General features: G+C 44.0%; 1 protein-coding gene across 2 annotated transcripts in view; it reads left to right on the top strand.

The window, feature by feature from the left end:
* Positions 1–17,892, top strand: part of EFCAB2 (EF-hand calcium binding domain 2) — a 145,933-nt gene that overhangs the window by 113,583 nt on the left and 14,458 nt on the right. The window contains exon 7 of one of the 2 annotated variants that reach the window (XM_069545501.1): positions 4,579–4,711. The exons of the other annotated variant lie outside the window; for it this stretch is intronic. Coding sequence (XP_069401602.1) covers positions 4,579–4,694 — 116 coding nt within the window. The 3' untranslated portion in view covers positions 4,695–4,711. Of the gene's footprint in view, positions 1–4,578; positions 4,712–17,892 lie in introns of those variants that run through there. 2 annotated transcript variants of the gene reach the window in all.

Genomic DNA, 17,892 nt, shown 5'->3' with positions numbered 1-17,892 from the left:
AATAAAAGGTATGTCACCAGGAAAACATGAACTATCAATCATTCTTGTTACTAGATTGAAGATTTCACCTGGAGTCTGTAAAAATTCCCTTTGTTTTTTAAAGAAAAAAAAAAAGGTTTGTTCATGTTTCTTTTTTGGCTGTGGTGGGTCTTCACTGTTGTGTGCAGGCTGTCTGCAGTCGCAGTGGGTGAGTAGGGTCTGCGTCTCTAGCTGCGGTGCACAGGCTTCTCGCTGCCGTGGCTTCTCTCGTTGCAGAGCATGGGCTCTAAGGAGCTGCAGCGTGTGGGCTCAGCAGCTGTGGCACAGGCGCTTACCACATGCTCTGCAGCACGTGGAATCTTCCTGGACCAGGGATCGAACTGGTGTCCCTTGAATTACAAGGCAGATTCTTAACCAGTGGACCACCAGGGAAGCCCCAAATTCCTCTTTTAAAGAACTTTTCAGTTGGTAAAGTTAGGGGCAATACAGCCTCAAATGTATATATGAATTCCATTAAATTTTTCATTTTTATGCTAATGACAGTGAATATATTTGCTTTGCACTTAAACTGCACACACACACACACACACACACTTATATATAATACCTGCACACCTCTGTAAGGCCAACATATTTTCTTTAGGAATTCTCTCTACTTAGTCTCATGTGTAAACTTGTTTTCCCTGAGTGTCAGTAGCCTAATGGACATGCTCTTGAAACTATTCTCATGGTTTCATATATATGGTTTCATGGTCTCACCTGCCCTCTTCCCATATAAAGTTAGAACTCTTTCTCTGTCTAGTTCACTAGTTCACAGATGAGTAATTCAGAGTTGCTAGTCAGTTGAGACAATCAGAAGTGCATGAAATTTTGAGTACAGAAGACTAAGACTGTGTCTCCATGTGCCGCTGGTTTGACCGTTTTGACTTGTCCACCATTAGGTGAGAATACAGAGGGTGAGAGTGGGTGTGACATGATTATTAAAGCTGCCACCCAAGAACTTATGACCCTCTTAAAATTATCTTAGGGATGAACTGTGATGGAAATGTGATGTTTCAGAGCATCAGCTTAGGGATTAAGCTAAGGGAAATAAATACTAGGTTATATCAGGCAATATGAATTTAGTCAAAAGGGTCAAATCATTAGTAGGATGTGCCTACTGTGTGTAGGTAAGGGATACAAGAGCACTGAGAGGTAATAATACTGAAATCTGCTTCCTTTCTCAAGGAGATTATAGTCTTTCAGGAGGGAATAAAACAATTCAAAATGTAAGATAGTAGAAAAAAGTGAGTATCAGAAGATCAGTGTGGTCTGGACCAGCCTGGAAAGCTTGTTCTGGGAAGACTTTAAGAGAAAATAGGTTTCTAAAGATAGTAGAATAATATGGGTGAGTTATCAGGAGAAGGGCTAAAATATTATGCATTATGGCACTCCCTTACATCATACGTCTCAGCAGGTACTCGTTAAATTAATGAGTGAGTGAGGTAGAATGGATGAAGGAGCTGATGAGAGGAAGACATCCATTGATAGCTGATGAGAGGAAGACATTGATTGATAAAAAGCATGAACAAAGACGGGGAAGTAGGAATGAGCATGATATTTTTGGAGACTGAGAAAACTCAGAGAGTCTTGTTGGCAAACAGTAGGAAATGAATCTAGATAGATTAACCAGGACTAGATTGTGGAGGCTGAGGCTCAGGAGACTTTATCCTATGGGCAATGGAGAAGCACTGTAGGGTTTTGAGCAGGTGAGCTGCGCAGTGCAAGAGGGATTGTGGAAAGGTTGACCTGGGGCTGGTAGGCTTGTGAGAAGAGCAAGAAAGAGGTTAGACTGGGGAGACCAGCTAGGAGGCTGGTTCAGCATTTTGAAGGTATCCCAATAAGGGCTATATCTAGCAGTGGCAATGGGAATGGAAAGAAGGGTTTGATACAATAGTACTGTCTGCAGCAAGATCCACAGGTTATATATGATGAGCAACTGAGTGCAGGGCACAAAGAGGGGAGCTGAGTCAAAATAACAAGGCTTTGGCCTGGGTGGTGGGTATTAGGGTAATGGTACTCACTGAAATAGAGGAATCAGACCGCGGTGCATCCAGAGACAATGCAGCTTTTCACAATATCCACAGAATATTAATCAGTTTGAGAATATGCATTCTAAATGCCCAGGATGTTATATGATGAACATCATAAGTCACACTGAATCAAGCTCCTACAGGATAGAAGTCCACATGTGTCTAGGTATGTATACGGTGTCAAGTAGTATTTATTAGCAGGAAAGATCTCAAAAGAACTTTTTTGAACTAACACATATTGCTGCCTGTGTGCCAGGCAACGTTCTAAGTGTTATTCAAATAAGAACAATTTTAATACTCATAACAAACCTATGAACTGTGGTGTTGGAGAAGACTCTTGAGAGTCCCTTGGACTGCAAGGAGATCAAACCAGTTAATCCTAAAGAAAATCAATCCTGAACATCATTGAAAGAACTGATGATGAAGCTGAAGCGCCAATACTCTGGCCACCTGATGCGAAGAGCTGACTCATTAGAAAAGACCTAATTCTGGGAAAGATTGAAGGCAGGAGGAGAAGGGGACGACAGAGGATGAGATGATGATGGCATCACTGACTCAATGGACATGAGTTTGAGCAAGCTCTGGGAGATGGTGAAGGACAGGGAAGCCCGGCATGCTGCAGCCTAGGGGTCGCAAAGAGTCGGACATGACTGAGTGACGGAACCACAACAGCAAACCCATGAGATAGCATTTTACAGACAGGAAAGCAGACACAGAAGTCAGGGACTTGCCCGGGATCTTAAAGCTAACAAAACAGTGGAGCATTTGGACCCAGGCAGTCCGGCCCCCAAGCTGTGCTTTTTAATGATTAAGCTATTTTCCTCCCATCCTTAATCAAATACTACTTTTCTTTCCTTGCTTGAGGAAGCAGTGACTACCTTCTGAATTTCACTGTGAACACGGCCTCGTTCCAAGTGACCGAGTGCGGTTCCTGCACCTCGACTTGTTCTGCTGGCGTGCAGATCCAGCTCCTCCGGGCACTGGCTGGGGCTGCCTGCCTCTTCTCCTCGTGTGCTGGTGTCCTGAGCTCTAAGCGGGGATTCACAGTTCTTACCTCTCAGGAGGTGGTTCAGAGATTAACTTAGTATCTGTGAAGCACTTAGATCAGTGCTTGGCAAACAGTGGTTCTTGATAAATATTTGTTGTCTGTGTTCTCATAAGGACTCCCATATCCATCAAAGTTCATTGGCAGTGGACTTAGTGTTTACCCATTAGGTTATAAGAAAGATTCAGAATTTGTCTTTTTTAGACATTTTAGGCATTCTTTCTTTCCTTAGGATGTAAACATGATTTCAAAAAAACACAAGCATGTTCCATTGTTTGGTAATACTATCATCATCATCATAGAAACCCCCACTTGAATAATTTCTGTGTTAGTAACTGAATTCCACCTTAGAAGTCATCATAGTTTGTAGTAGCAGGTGACTTAAGTGCGTAAGGTAGGTAACTCTCAGGCCTTGGTAATTTATCTACTTGTATTAATTCTCTTTAGGAATAAGGTGACAATTTGGATGTTTCTGTATTTTGGTTTAATATCAGAACAAAATTCTGTCTTAAATAGATGACAGCCTTTCCAATGTTCCTCCTAAATTTGCTTTTCATCTTGGTGAAACCAGTATCCAAGATGGCCTTCAGTTGTTATCTGAACCCAACTAAAGCTCACAGATTTTCTGTCCAACTTTTGGTTTCATTTGACAGCAACACTGGGCCAAACTATAGCAAAGAAGACTGCTTTGAAATGACTGGTGAACGGCATGTGTGGTCACTGGGTGCAGCTGAGACACTAAATTGATCTACCCTCATTAGAGGATATTCATAGACATTCTTACACTTTGGACTTCCTTGGTGGCTGAGACAGTAAAGCGTCTGCCTACAATGTGGGAGACCGGGGTTCAGTCCCTGGGTCAGGAAGATCGCCTGGAGAAGGAAATGGCAACCCACTCCAGTTTTCTTGCCTGGAAAATCTCATGGACGGAGAAGCCTGGTGGGCTACAGTCCATGGAGTTGCAAAGAGTCGGACACGACTGAGCGACTTCACTTCCACTTTCACTTACAGTTTTAATGTTATCTGTTGTTCAGCCTTTCTGCATAGCAACCATTTAATCCTTTCTTCATATGCTTACTAAATATAATGATTAGACTTCCTATAAAACTGTGATTTCAGGTTAATCCTTTTAATTGCCTTTTTGGCAATTTTAGTGATTTTAATTTAAATAAATAGAAAACCTTATTTATTTATGTTTTCATGTCCTCCTACTGTTTTGGCTGAAATGATTGATGCTGAAGGTTGCTTGAACTATGCTATCTGCAAGGTAAAATAACTCCAAGATTTGCCAGGAGCACGAGAGCATACTCTTTGAATCTCTGATTGTCAGGATGTGCTGGCTTTATGGCCCCAGGGAGAGTAACCGGCAACACAACGTGGGATGGTGGGGCTCCATGGCAATTTAGTGGATTAGTGGAAAGAGAAAGAAAAAAATAAATCAGATGATTGTAAACGATGAGTGTCCTTTCTTGTTCCTCCCAGGTGAGCCTTTTTCTCAGGAGGAAATGGAAGAAATGTTGTCTGCTGCAATTGATCCAGAATCGAATTCAGTTCTTTATAAGGACTACATAACAATGATGGTGATAGATGAGAATTAAACTCTCCAAAGACTTCATTTCTAATTGGAAGTATAATTTTAAAGACTGCTTGTCCCTGTTAATTTCACATTTTATCTTATAACTCCTACATATTGCTAATTAATGCCTTGTGACAACTATTTCAAGATATTTTGTTCTTTAAAGGTGATCATACAATTTAAAATATAGATTTAGCATGTCTAGCCTAATGGAATGACACATTACATTGCTAATTAAACACATTGCTTTTAAGCTATTCATAAAATATTTAACATTATCCATGGGTTATTGTTAATGTTCTACAATAAAACCCAGGTTGCTTTCAAATTAATTAAGCTGACAAAAGTGAAGACTGATTAGAAAGACCTAAGGTTTAGCATATGAAGATCTTGGGATGAGGCAGGATGACCACAAATTGAAAATGAGTAGTAATGTGATGACAGCTTCTTTTTAAAACAACAAACCCTTCGTCAATCAGAGTGGGGAAGGAGGCTCATTGAAATGGATATTAATAATTAATTTCTTGTGGGTGCCAACTTCAAATCTCATCTGAGATGATAGTCACTTAGTGTATGTAAAAATTTAAATTGGCTGATCTAGCATGTTACCTACCATTTATGGCATAGCTAAAGGAGTTGAGATGGCTGACCCTTGAGAAAAGAAGACTGATTTGGAAACTGATAATGTGTGGAAGTGGCAGTTCTCTTGTGGTTTTTAGAATCTTACCTATTCAGAATACCTGTCATGAGAATATTGTTCTGAACACTGAGTAAGAATATTGAGAAATTTTATGGTATATAAGAGGTACAGGTGTTGAAAGAGCAGAATAATGTTATCTGAGTACAAAGAATCACAATGGAAAGGCAAAGAGGAAAGTCAGGTAAAGGAAAATGAGTCATCTTCCGTAACCTGTATCACTCTTTCACACACATACACACTGATCTTTATTTAAAGGTGCTTCACCACTACATGTGCATGTATATATAAGCGTATAAACACTTAATGTTGCTTGTGATTGTTCCTCTTAGACATGCAGGGGCTGCTACTCAAGAGACTATTACTGTTTATTCATTCATGAAACCTTTACTGAGAATTACTAGATAAAGTCAGACTTCCCTGGTGGCTCAGGGGTAAAGAATCCATCTGCCAGTGTAGGAGATGCAGGTTCAATCCCTGGGTTGGGAAGATCCCTTTGAGAAGGAAATGGCAACCCACTCCAGCATTCTTGCCTGGGAAATCCTGTGGACAGAGGAGCCTGGCAGGCTACAGTCCACGGGGTTGCAAAAGAGTCGGACACTAATTAGTGACTAAACCACAGCATCAGATAATGTACCGGGAATTGGAGTTGTGTGTGGATCAGTCCCTAACTAGTCAAGATTACAGTTTGGTGAGGGAGACCTGCAGGGCAGTCAGCAATCACATTTCAGACAGGGCATGTTCAGGGGACCGAAGAGGGCAGCTGACTCAGCGTGGAGTGGGGAACTTTCTCTGAGACAAAAGGTTACTTTGAGTAGAGAAGGCTTTCTGGAAACAAGTAACATCTCACTTCAAGATGAGTGGTTTACTAAGTGGGCAGCAGGACAGGGGGTATTTCAGAAGAGCAGCAAGAACAAGAACAAAAAAAATCCAGAGGTGTCATGAAACACGGAACCGTCTGGAAATTTAAAATATTAATAGTTCAGTAGGCTGGAATGGAGGAGATTTAGGGACATGAGAGATGAAAGAGGGGTGGCAGTCAGGAGCTGTATCATTAAGGATATTGGGTTAAGTATACAGTTAAGGTTTTAGTGTAAGAGTTTGAACTTTCTTCTGAAGATCACAGAGAAAGATCATTTGTAAGTAAGGAAAATAGACTTGAAGGGTGAAGACTAAGAAGTAGGGAGACCAGATGGTAGCCCTTTGGTTGGTGGGAGGAGTGAGATTAGGAAAAGTCAAGCCTGAGTGCCAGGTCTCTGGTTTGGACAGTGAGTGAATTGTGATGTCATTCATTCAGAAATCCAAGAAGCTAGTCGAGGTTGGTAGGCAAAATGATGAGTTTGGCTCTGGACACCAGGGGACTGAGGAGCTAGTGAGATACCCAGGTGGGGACATTCAATAATCAGTTGGATCATTAGGAGGAAGAGCTGGGCAGAGACGTGATTCTCTGAGTTCTCGGCTTTTAAATAGTAGTTAATGCCTTGGCAAGAAAAGAGAAGAAGGCCACAGGGAAGCATGGGGAACACCAGCATTTAAGAGAGGGCAGAGGAAGAGGAGCCACAAGACACTGGGAACGAGAAGTTGGAGAGGAGGGCCAGCAGTGGAGAGGCGTCATGAAGCCAAGGCAGGAGAGAAGCACTCGGAGGCAGTAACCAACCCCGTCAAATGTCACGGGAGGCAAGGTCAATTAAAGACGGAGAAAATGTCCATCACAACAGAGTTCATTGATAACCTCTGCTGGGGAAGCCTGGGAAGCGGCAGGGTGCAGAGTCCAGTGGGTGGAGGAGCAGGGGGTGTGAGGAAATGGAGTGCGGAGGACAGTTCCTTGGCCATGCCGAGAAGGGGAGACGCAGGGCTGGATAGAGCAGGCTGAGGGAGTTATTTTTGGAAGATGGACACAAGCAGGCACATTTATATTCAAAGGGCTGAGAGCTCGAGGAGAATGGTGAAATTTGGAAATATCTCTTGTGGGAAATGGGAGAAAGAATTGAGAAAGAGCCCATATAAAGACATCAGGAAATGGGGGAGGATTTTGTTCAGTAACGTGGGCCCAGGAGCAAAAATGTTGGATCGTTGTATTGATTCAGGATTAAGGTTTGTCATTTGGGTGAGATGGAAGCAACCCAAGGTCAAGGAGTGGAGGAATTCGCAAGAGAGCCGTTGTAATGATGGTCTCTAGTCCATGGGTCAGGAGAGATACAGGTGGGAGTAGGCTACTGGATTGAGAGAAGGAGGTAGGGCCTCCAATGGCCAAAGGGGCAAACAGCTTGTGGGCGAAGGTTAAACGCGGTTGGCCTTCCTGAGTAAGTGCATGCATGCTTGGTTTGAAATTTGGCTTCCCTGTGTTCTTAGAGTGTTCTTTCATTCTCTTGTGTTATTATTATAATTAATAACACTGGCTAACATCTGGTGGACTGATGACCATGTGCCAGGCACCGAGCTAAGTGCTTTTCTATATTAGCTCCTTTAATCCTCACAAACACCCAGTGACGTGGATTGTGTTATGTTACCTCCATTTCTCCCAGGTGGTAACAAAGAAGTTACACAGCTATAAGGCTGTATTCATCAGTCTGTGCTGGGTGATGCCATGGTAACAAATAACCTGAAACCTCAGTGACTTACTACACGAAGAGTTCTTTTGTGTTCGTGTTTTGTGTGACCTGGGGTCAGCTGGGACTCAGCCTCACGTGCCGTCTTTGGGCAGCTCATCTCCTTCCTAAGCAGGGTGACCATGTGTCCCAGGCTACCTGGGGTGGTCTCAGCATTCACTTGTCCCAGCGTAGTTGTTAACAGATCTACCTCTTAGAAGTGTCCCTGAATATGTGGTCTTCCTATTTGAAAAACAGTGCATCAAAATGGTGGCGAGGAATCATCTTAACAGAGGTTTTATGAAAAAGTAACGACAGACTGTATTTCTTCTCAGGAAGAAATACTGTGAAGTGCTTCCCAGGAAGCGTTTCTTCCTTCACTAGTGTCCTGAGACTGTGCCGAGGTGAGAGCCTAGTGAAGGCGTAAGGTGCCTCTCACCCCGCCAGGCGTGTTAGAATCATCACCCAGAGGGAGCGTGAGCCACGTGCCCTGAGGCCAGGGCGGAGAAGTGTGAGGCAGGGGTGTGGCGACCCCCAGAACCTTAGCAGACAGGCTGTTTCTGATAGGTGACACACTGCAGCTGGGAAGGAGGGTGCCAGAGACATGCAACGCCCTTGAGGGTGGAAGCACACCCAGGGGCATATCCCTCGGCGGCAGCAGCCGGCACAACACGCACCGTGAAAGTGGGCGCTGGCGCCCCATGCGGAAGCCCAGGTACAGACTTGTTTGGAGCCCACAAGGCAGCTCTGAGTGGTCTTCTCTAAGCCCATTACCCTGCGTGACCCTGGTCACGACAGAGAAATACAGGCTGGTGAATCAGCCCCAGTCTCTTTATAAATTGGCTTCCCAGGTGGCTCAGTGGTAAAGAATCCACCTGCCAATATAGGAGACCCCAGGGACGTGGGTTCGATCCCTGAGTCGGGAAGATGCCCTGGAGGTGGAAATGGCAACCCACTCCCATATTATTGCCTGGAAAGTTCCATAGACAGAGGAACCTGGTGGGCTGCAGTTTATGGGATCGCAGAGTCGGACATGACTGGGCATACAACCCACATGCGTTCTTCATAAGTGGTAATGTCATATTCTCTTTTGGGGAAGGATACTTCAGGATTGGGCACCCCCAAGTCTCACCTTCTAGAATACTTTCAAAAGTTCTGACTGATGTCAAACTTCACACCGCATCTCAAGGAAATTTTATCTCTTTAGTAATTAAAAGAGTTTTATGAATGATTCATTTTTCTATCTTTAGCATTGATTTGTTTTTTAAAAGGCCATGAAAAAGTACAACAGGCTTCCCACAAAAATCTTATTTTATATCCTAGTTGCAGAATAATTGTAGCATATTTGCAAAAGGAAAATTTTTTCTTTATGTTCTAACCATTTAGATTCATGTTTTACCTCTTTCACTGATCTTAGCCCTCAACATCCAGTTTAAGTCACAATGGCATTTTCCTGGCAAGAAGAGAGCTCGGTCTCTTGCGTAGAAAATTTGCTTGTCTATGTGACTCCAGGCTTGTGCAGGGCCCGCTGTCTCGGGCCCTGTAGAAACCCAAGTCTGCTCTCAAACCCTCGGGGCTGGGGAAGCTCCATCACTCAGGGCTGGGGTGCAAGCCTGGCATCGGGAGATCCTCTCACCCTGACTTCTGCTTCGCCTGAGACCCACTCTGGGTCAGGCATTTCCATCCTGTGTTCCTGTGTCTGGAAAATAAAGAGTCCCACTATAGTTCTCCTTCCACCTTCCAAAAGCAGCGCAGATGGAGTCCCCTTTGCATGTACCCAATGTCCAAGTGTCAAATGGTAAGAGACGAGGAAGAATGTCCACGACGGCAGGCTGGTTGGGATTTTCGCTGGTGGGACAGTTTTTTGTGGAATGGAGTGGATCTAGGGCTTTGTCTCCTTCCTTCCCCTTTTCTAACCGCTTCCAGTTAAGAAAGTTACCTTATTTATATAGCCAATTCCCTGTAGAAGATCAGTGTAACTACATTGTCTCTCCTGGGCAGGTTAAGTAGGCAGAGAACCTCCTGGACACATGTGCCTGCCTCGTGCCATGTGTGATGGTCTCCTGGGCCTGCACCTACTGAAGTATAGATTACCAATCACCTGCTGAGAAGCACCTGGGAGGGGGTGCTTGTTAGAAACTTAAACTTCCAGGTCCCATTCCAGACCTCTAGAACAGACCCTCCAGAGGTCCAGGAACCCACATTTTCACAGATATCCTCAGGGGAGCCTTATGCATGCTGAAGGGTAAGAGGCACTGTCTGAGATAATGAAAGTGAAAATTCTTTAAAGGTTAGAGTGTGACAGAAATTATTATTATTTTTAAAAATATTTATTTATTTGGCTACATCAGGTGTTTGTAAGAAACGATCTATCGATCTATTTTTGGCCGTGCTGAGTCCTTCTTGCTGTGAGTGGGCTTTTCTCTAGTAGCGATGTGCAGGCTTCTCATTGTGATGGCTTCTCTTGTTGCAGATCACTGGCTCTAGGGCAGGAGGGCTCAGTAGCTGTGGCCTGCAGGCTTCATTGCCCTATGTCATGTGGAATCTTCCTGGACCAGGGGTCAAACCTGTGTCCCCTGCATTGGCAGGCATATTCTTAACCACTGGACCATGAGGGAAGTCCGGAAATACAAATTTTAGTCACTGAGTGGCATCTAGTTGTTGGGATGTACCTTAACTGATTTAACTAATTTCTTTTTTTAAAATCTATTTATTCTGATTGGAGGCTAATTTACTTTACAATATTGTGGTGGTTTTTGCCATACATTGACATGAATCAGCCATGGGTGTATAGGTGTCCCCCTATCCTAAACTCCCCTCCTGCCTGCCTCCCCACCACATCCCTCTGGGTTGGCCCCAAGCACCAACTCTGAGTGGCCAGTTTCATGCATTAACCATGCGCTGGTCATCTGTTTTACATATGGTAATATACGTGTTTCAATGCTGTTCTCTCATATCTTCCCACCCTTGCCTTCTCCCAAATAGTCCAAAATTCTGTTTTTTACATGTGTGTCTCCTTTGCTGTCTTGCATATAGGGTTGTCATTACCGTATTTCTAAATTCTGTATATATGGGTTAATATACTGTATTGGTCATTTCTCTTTCTGGCTTACTTCACTCTAAGCTCCAGTTTCATCCACCTCATTAGAACTGACTCAAATGTGTTCTTTTTTTTTTATAGGTGAGTAATATTCCATTGTGCATTTCTTATTCCTGGTTATTTAAATAATTTTCAAATTTTTTTCTGTTATAATAAATTGCTCTATACCTCCTGGTAGTTAAATCTTAATTATTTGCTTAGAACATGTTCCTAGAATTGGAACTGTTGGATCAACTTTAAAGAGCTGGAGACCTTTTTAAAAGTCTACTGTTAATGTGTTTTCAAGGTATCTCAGAGGAAGATTGTTCTCATATCCCAAACCTCATCAGCATTTTTTTTTTGTTTTTAATTTTTGCCAAACTGATAGACAAAAAATAATCTGATTGATTTCTTGAAATTTGCATTCTGTTGATTACTTGAACTTTCTAAAGGTTCATGACCATGTATACTGAAGAATTCAATTGGATTAGCTCAAGGAGGCACCAAATTTGAACCTCACAGATTGTTTCCCATCAGATATAAGAACCCCTCTGGTTGCTATGAAATGGATCCCACAAAACACAGCACTATGGGCAGATTCTGAATTTAAGGGGTACACTTTCATTCTGAACAATTAACACTTGAAGAAGGTGATTAGTGAGAATGAGCTGCTGTCGCACAGAACTGTTAGCAGGAGATGTCACAGATATTCAAGCAAAGAAACAGGACCTTGGGAAACAAACATGCAAATGAGAAGTGAGGAATGGTCACCAAGGCCAGAAGAAGCAGCCAACTGGCCATCTGCTCCACTACTAGCTTCTTGGGATGGGAACATGTTTCCCAATGCAGTTCATTTGCTCATTCAGTCAACATTTATTGAATTCCCACTATAGGCCAGACACTGTTCTCAGCACCAGAGGTGCCAAAATAAGTAGGAGACATAGTCCTTGTCCTTGAGAGATTTCATTCTTGTGGAGACAAGTAGTTACAAGCAAGTAACAGGTGTTCAGCAATGCTAGCAAAGTGCTTTGGTATCAGAGCAGAGAGCTGCCAGGTCTGCTGGTGGGACTCACAGAGAGCTTCCTAGAGGAACTGATAGGATGAACCCGCAGTGGTTCTTGTGTTCCTGTTGGCAGTACTGCTGCAGTCCTGGGTGGGAGAGAATGTTCTGGAATGGGGTGGCTTAAGGCTCATGCTAAAATAGAGTGATAGCATGGCTTAGGGAGGATAATAGGCCTGCTTTTGGATTACAGCTGTGCCAGCAGGTACAGAATATGTGAGTGGGAAAAGTCATTTGATGTGTCTGTACCTCTTGCCCAGGTATAAAATGGCCATAATCATATCTACCTTGTAGATACCCTAGTCAGGTTACCCTGAGCATTAAGGGCTACCTGCCCAGGACTTGATACGTGGTATCTACCATTACAAAGCACTCAGGAAATATCCTTTGAATGATGAATATAAATATTTCCCCAATGTTCTCAATCTTTTAAAATTATAAACAAGTTTGGGTCCAGATACTTACAGGATTTTTGGGAATAAGAAAGGCTGTTGGGACTTCCCTGGAAGACCAGTGGTTAAGACTATTTGCTTCTACTGGGGGCTTGGAAAACTCCGTGGTATCAGGAGTGAGACCCATTGAAGGAAAGGCGGAGAGAAGAAGAATGGTTATGTGTAGCATGGTCTGCTGGAGGCTGGCAAGAGGATAACTGTGAAAGAAGTCACATTCTTTGTCTAAGATCCATAAAAATAGACCTAAGGAGGGAGGGTAGGTTTGGGGATAACACAGTAAAAAGAGGCATGGGGCAGTAGACTCAACATACAGAGTCAGAAGACAGTGATGAATTGGTTTCAAGTGCCTTTATGGGGACATTAGAATTAAAAGGGTGCTTGCTTTGGTGGAGAAGGTGGGGACATGAGAGAAGGGTCTATGAATGGAGCGCAACCAAGTTCAAGTGGCTTTGGAACTATCTTTGCAAGGGACTGATCATCCGTTTCTGAAAGTTGCTCAGTGGTGTCTGACTCTGCGACGTCATGGACTATACAGTCCATGGAATTCTCCAGGCCAGAATACTGGAGTGGGAAGCCTTTCCCTTCTCCAAGGCATCTTCCCAACCTAGGGATCGAACCCAGGTCCCCCGCATTGCAGGCAGATTTTTTTTTACCAGCTGAGCCACAAGGGAAGCCCAAGAATACTGGAGTGGGTAGCCTATCCCTTCTCCAGCAGATCTTCCCAACCTAGGAGTCGAACCGGGGTCTCCTGCATTGCAGGCAGGTTCTTTACCAGTTGAGCTATCGGAGAAGCCCGATCACCAGTTTAGGTGGTTAAGAAAAGGACTTCCCGTTAAGAAATCTCAACACAAAAAGAATGGAGTAAACAGACCCCCATGTAGCCATTACCCATTAACATATGGCCAATCATGCTTTATCTACCCCCCGCCCCCCCACAGTTTCCCTGACCTCAACCCTCACCCTTGCTGGGTTATTCCAAAACAAATTCCGGGACATCACGTCTATAAGGGCTCTGATAATATCTTTAACAGATAAGGATCTCCTCCTCTTTTTCCCACACAATCTTGAAACCGTTTTCGTAACAAAAAATTTAACAATGATTCTTTAATAACATCTGATACACAAACATTATTCAAATTTCCACAGTTGTTTAATAAATGCCATTTTACTAGTAGTTTATTCCAATCAGGATCCAAACAAGGCCTATACACTGAGTTTGGTTAATGTGTCTTTTGGTCTCTAACACTCCTGTCCACTTTGGTTCTTGCTATTTATTTGTTGAGAACCTTGGCCATTGGTTCTGAATTAGTTCTATTCCCCACGTTTTGGGTTTGTCTGATTGCACTTCTGTGGTGTTAAGTGACATGTCCCTCTCTTCCCGGTATTCGCTATAGACCCATTGTTTTATCTAGAGGCTTGATCAAGTTCAAGGTCAGTTTTGTTTTTTCTTTCTTGTACATCAACTTCATTGAAGTAAGGCTTCCTTGTAGGAAGTAGGGCTTCCCTCATAGCTCAGTTGGTAAAGAATCTGCCTACATTGCAGGATACCCAGGTGCAATCCCTGGGTCGGGAAGATCCCCTCGAGAAGGAGATGGCAACCCACTCCAGTATTCTTGCCTGGAGAATCCCATGGACAGAGGAGCCTGGCAGGCCACACAGTCCATGGGGTCGCAAGAGCTGAACACGACTTAGCAACTAGACCACCACAAGTCAGCTTCATTGCAGGTGGTGTATTTTTTATTGCCTTCCCGCGGGTGAAGGCACGTGATGTCTGTCATCTCTCTTTTCGTCACTTGCTCAGGTTCAATTGCTGTCAGCATAATCCAGCCAAAGCAATGTTCCTCATCGACCTTTCCCTAATGCTTGCCTATAAACATGGGTTAGCAGGAGCTGGGAAATGTGATTTTTTGAAAATCCTATCATTCTTTTTTGCATATATATGCTGCAATTCCTTTATTTAGGATAATTTTCCTTCAAGGACCGTTTGGCTTCTTTGAAATGCAGTTTATACTAGCAAGGATACAGCAGTTCTCTTCATTGTTTTAATTTTTCAAAAGTATTTCTTAATTTATTTAAAAAACACACACTTTCTTTTTCTACCTGTGTGTATGACAGGTGGGGCTTGAAATTGCTTGTGTCCTTATCAGAAGTGTAAGCCCCCATTTGGCACCTATGCCAGCCAAGGCTGCACTGGGTACCATTCTTGCCTTCTTACTTCCTGGCATTTGCAGTGTCTATATTAGCAGTTACGCTGCTATTTCTGTCGCAGTGAGAGTCTATCTTTTCTTCAGTGTAGGTGGAAGTGAAGTGTTTGGATTTGACTTGATTTAATAAAGCTGTTGCAGGTTGATGAAACAGATTTCAAACATCATAAGGTTACAGGGGAAACGGTGATTTAGAATAACGACATATAAATTATAATAGCACAGCAAGGATTCATAATAATTCTGAATACAATTCTTCCCTAACAAAACACATTAATCAACTAATACATACAATATATTTGGATATTTATCAATAGTATATCTAAGTTGTATGTGAAAATAATATATACTAAAAAAGAAGAAAATCACTCACACAACTCATACTTGCAAATTATCATTACTGTCATTCTTCCATTTTAAATTTGGTCTTTGACAACATATATTGGTTACCACTGAGTTTGGACTTGTAAACCAGGTAGAGATTAATTTCTGTAATAATCAGGATTAACCAGATAATTTAAAATTTCTCTTTAGTGATTAAAAATTCATACACTATAGGAAACAGAACTACTTCCAAACAGTGGTAACCTAACTCCGAAGAAAAATTGCATTTCTAGTTCCTTGATGGACGTTATCCTAATACATGGCTAAGATCCAGGGCACTAGTCCCGAGAGCAATGAAGCACTAGTGAAGGTGAGTGGGCAGGGTCAGTTCTACCTACAGAGAGAAGTGGGCCCCGTGGGCCTAAAAGGCACAGTCAGTAACTGAAAACCGTTCTGGGAGGAAGGTGATCGGGGAGTCATTCCACCGTGTCCGTAAGTGGGTATGGACACTGAGACCTACAGGGTGCCATGCAGGGAAGGTCAGCACAGGGAGTTTTATTGGCTTGAGGTGCTTGCAAGTTGCAGAAGTGGAGGTGGAGCCAAGAGTCAAGATGTGGGAAAAGAAGTGTGTGTGTATTCAGGTAACAGACTTTATGGAGCCAAGTGGCCATCCAGCTGTTCTCTGGGCCAGGCACTCTGAGACTGTACACTGCATCCCGTCGCTAACCCCCTGATGAATCAACATGAAATCAAAGGCTGCTCCAGATCTATACAACTCTTCTTCAAGTTCCCACCCCACCCCTGGGCCTTCTGTTCTGATTGGAGGACCTGGTCTCTTATTTTACGGAAAACACACACCCTTAGGTTTGCATGCTCTTCAATCTCCCTCATCAAAGACCAAATGGCACCTTTAAGATCCAGGGCCAGAAGGTGCAGCTGCCAGGCAAAGGAGTGTCCTGGAGTGTCTGCTCTGTGGGTTTGGCCCCAGCTCCTGCCTCCACACTGCCCTCTCCTGGTTCCCAGGCCTTCCAGTTCTCTCTGCCCCTCCCCCCACTCCACAAGCTCCCCCAAAGTGAAAAGTGAAAGTGTTAGTTGCTCAGTCCTGTCTGACTCTTTGTGACCCTATGGACTGTAGCCCTCCACGGTCCGCTGTCCATGGGATTCTCCAGGAAAGAATACTGGAATGGGTAACCATTCTCTTCTCTGATCTTCCTGACTCAGAGTTCGAACCTGTCTCTCCCCATTGCAGGCAGATTCTTTACCATCTGAGCCACCAGGGAAGCCTTCAGGCTCCCAGAGTAGCCCTTTAATTCAAGACACTCTGCATTACCACCCCGTGCCAGCCCAAATTTCCTGTACATGCAATTGTTCAGTGTGCAGTCCTCTTCATATCTAAATTTACCTGTTTTCACTCATCCCAACCTCCTAATCTCTGCTCTCAGACATCCCCACCCTCTTCAAAGCCAGCCTCCTGTGCCGTTGTCCCCACCCCCAGCTGCCTCACTGCTGACCTTTCGCTGTCAAATATTGTCTTTATCCTTCTGTCTTTACCTTTCTCCGTGCGTTTATTTCTCTCAGACCATAATCTTATTCAGGTCTACCCCATCTTTTAAAAGACACTTTCCCTCATGTACACACAGCTATATGTAAGATGGATAACCAACAAGGACCTACTGTATAGCACATGGAACTCTGCTCAATGTTGTGTGGCAGCCTGGATGGGAGGGGAGTTGGGGGAGAATGGATCTATGGATATGTATGGCTGAGTTCCTTCGCTGTTCACCTGAAACTACCACAACATTGTTATCAACTATACCCCAATATAAAATAAAAAGTTTACAGTTTGGGAAAAAAACCCCAAATGACGCTTTCCCTTCTGTTAGATGTGTTCTCCTTCCTGTGCCCCACCCCCACTCCTCTGGGCCCATGGTCTCTCTCTCTCTCTCCATCCCATCAAGCCCACCAACTGGAAAGAGGGTTCCATCCTCTCTGAGCTCACATCCACACCTCCCTCTGTCTCGAAGGCTCCCGCAGTTTGCCTTTCGCCTTCATCACTTTGCTCAAGCTGCTGCCACCAACACAGCAGCTGCCAAGGCTGGTAACCTTGTTCCAGGCCTTAACCAATTTGAATTCACTGCAGTGTTTCATGCTTGTTGGATTCAAAGACGTGCTTTTCACCGATTCTCTCCTTTTTTGTTGATGACTGACTGTCTCTTACCTTTGACTGGTGCCTATCCTTAAATATTAGCATCCCCAGGATGCTAGTCTTACCTTTTCTTCCTTAATCCTCTCTCCACGTGGCCTCATTCATCCCAGTGATCTCATCTACCACTTCCAAGCTGAAAACTTGCAGTTGTAAACCTCGAGATCCAACCTGTCACTGAGGCTTTCACCAGTGAATGTCCTGCAGGTCCCTCGTATGCAGCGAAACCTGCAAGAGGAGGCTCTTCCTCAACTCTTGTTGGCCCAACCTAGTGACATGCATCAGTCATTGAGGACCTGCCTCACTGTCTCCGGCGGAGAAGGCAATGGCACCCCACTCCACTACTCTTGCCTGGGAAATCCCATGGACGGAGGAGCCTGGTAGGCTGCAGTCCATGGGGTCGCTAAGAGTCGGACACGACTGAGCGACTTCACTTTCACTTTTCACTTTCATGCATTGGAGAAGGAAATGGCAACCCACTCCAGTGTTCTTACCTGGAGAACCCCAGGGACAGAGGAGCCTGGTGGGTTTCCATCTATGGGGTCGCACAGAGTCGGACACGTCTGACGCGACTTAGCAGCAGCAGTAGCAGCAGCAGCAGCAGCAGCAGCAG

This window comes from Ovis canadensis, chromosome 12 (assembly GCF_042477335.2).
Source record: "Ovis canadensis isolate MfBH-ARS-UI-01 breed Bighorn chromosome 12, ARS-UI_OviCan_v2, whole genome shotgun sequence".
Taxonomy (NCBI): Eukaryota; Metazoa; Chordata; class Mammalia; order Artiodactyla; family Bovidae; genus Ovis; species Ovis canadensis.
This window is presented reverse-complemented; position numbering and strand designations above follow the sequence as displayed.